A 1,990-nucleotide genomic window follows, 5' to 3' on the forward strand; every position below is an offset into this window, starting at 1 on the left:
CACACACACACACACACACACACACACACACATACACACACAGAAATACACACTCACTCACTCACTTTCACACACACACACACACAGACACAGACACACACACTCACTCACTCACATACACACTCACAGTCACACACACACACACACACACACAGACACTCAGAACACACACACACACACACACACACACACACTCACTCACTCACTTTCTCACACACACACACACACACACACACACACACATACACACACAGAAATACACACTCACTCACTCACTTTCACACACACACACACACAGACACAGACACACACACTCACTCACTCACATACACACTCACAGTCACACACACACACACACACACACACACACACACACACACACACACTCACTCTCTCACACACACACACACACACACACTCGCGCACACACACACACACACACACTCGCACACGCACTCAGACACACTCGCGCACTCGCACACACACACACACTCACACACAGGTTTACATTTGTACACTGTGTGTGTGCAGGGCGTGCTGCTGGTGTATGACATCACTAACTCTCAGAGTTTTGAGAATCTTGAAGATTGGCTGAAAATGGTGAGAAAAGCCAGCGAAGAGTCCGACACCCAGCCGGCGATATCACTGATCGGAAACAAGAGTGAGTACAAACAGCATGCTGTGTAATATTTACATTAATATGTTAAGGCACAAAATGAGATGTAATGATTACATTGAGTTATTTGCTCATCCAGAGGCCAGATTCACAACAATCTTCTTCTTTCTAAGAAGTTTGAAAGGATGTTTCTAAGTGTAATTGTAAAAAGTTAATTCTTAATAAATTAACTGAACATCTCATGAATGGGGAGCTGAAGGTTATCCTAACTTTAAGAAGTTGTTTACTGTATGTTTTAAGAACATTCCTGTCATCTTAACATTTTGTCCCACAAACAATCGTAAGTTCATAAAGATAAATTATATGAAGTTCACAAGAAAGTTTCTAATTGCAGTTCTTGAAAAACTCTTAATAAGTTCTTAGATATTTCCATATAAGAACATATTCATTGTTTTTTAAGAATAAAATGACAAGCTTTGGCCTTGTCTAATAAAGCAAAATCAAAACTTTACTCTTGCAGATCATAACCATATATATGTCCATCTGTTAAATAACAAACGTCTCAGGATCATTTCTTTATATCAAGAAGAAATCGTGAATCTTTCTTGGATGATTCAGAAGACGAGTCTCAATTTTGAGTGAACTTTGAGTCTTAAATTTCATAAGTTCTCAATATGACCCCAACACAAAAGTCTGTACAGCTTTTACAAAAAACATCTATGTGTTGAAACTTTGCACACACATTCATGACCCAAACTGAGAAATATCCACCAAATTTCAAGAAGAAATAAATAGTTTAACCAGTATTTTGAGCACTTCGAGTGTGGGTCAAACTGACCCCAACTCAACAGGATTGTTAAACTAGAGTTCTGTAAAGTCCTTCTCTCTGATCTACGTCTTCTGAAGAGGTGCATCTTGGATCCACAAGTAAATGGCATTATTCTTTTGAGTTCATAGAACCTATGATGCTATGTTTGCAGAAAGCACAGGTTATCTTTAATTGTTAATTTTACACAATACATGCTTTCATACGGTGAGTAAAGTCAATAAAGCCCTGAAACTGGTTGAGTTTTCTAGACTTCTGATTTTTTACAGTGTAGATCGATAATGAGCTATAAATGAAATAAATTGACTGTTTAATAACGCTGAGAGAAATCTCTCCGGCTCTTAAATCACATGAGATCTATGATCATCACAGCGCTGTGTGTGATAGATGGAATGGTTTAATCAGTGAATGTATGATTCTGACCTGTGACCTTTGACCTCTCTGATGTATGACTGACCATCTCTATTGACCCCTGTGTGTGTGTGTGTGTGTGTGTGTGGGAGCCGACGGCTCGACGGTCAGTGTGTGTGTGTGTGTGTGGGGGCGCC

General features: G+C 39.5%; 1 protein-coding gene across 1 annotated transcript in view; it reads left to right on the top strand.

Annotated features, from left to right (window-relative positions):
* The window catches only part of LOC107573234 (ras-related protein Rab-28-like), a gene marked incomplete at its 5' end in the record, with an annotated part of 31,473 nt that overhangs the window by 8,484 nt on the left and 20,999 nt on the right, over positions 1–1,990 (top strand). Inside the window, one exon of the mRNA XM_016259669.1 lies at positions 532–661. Coding sequence (XP_016115155.1) covers positions 532–661 — 130 coding nt within the window. The remainder of the gene's footprint in view (positions 1–531; positions 662–1,990) is intronic.

This window comes from Sinocyclocheilus grahami, unplaced genomic scaffold (assembly GCF_001515645.1).
Source record: "Sinocyclocheilus grahami isolate Dianchi unplaced genomic scaffold, SAMN03320097.WGS_v1.1 scaffold1899.1, whole genome shotgun sequence".
Taxonomy (NCBI): Eukaryota; Metazoa; Chordata; class Actinopteri; order Cypriniformes; family Cyprinidae; genus Sinocyclocheilus; species Sinocyclocheilus grahami.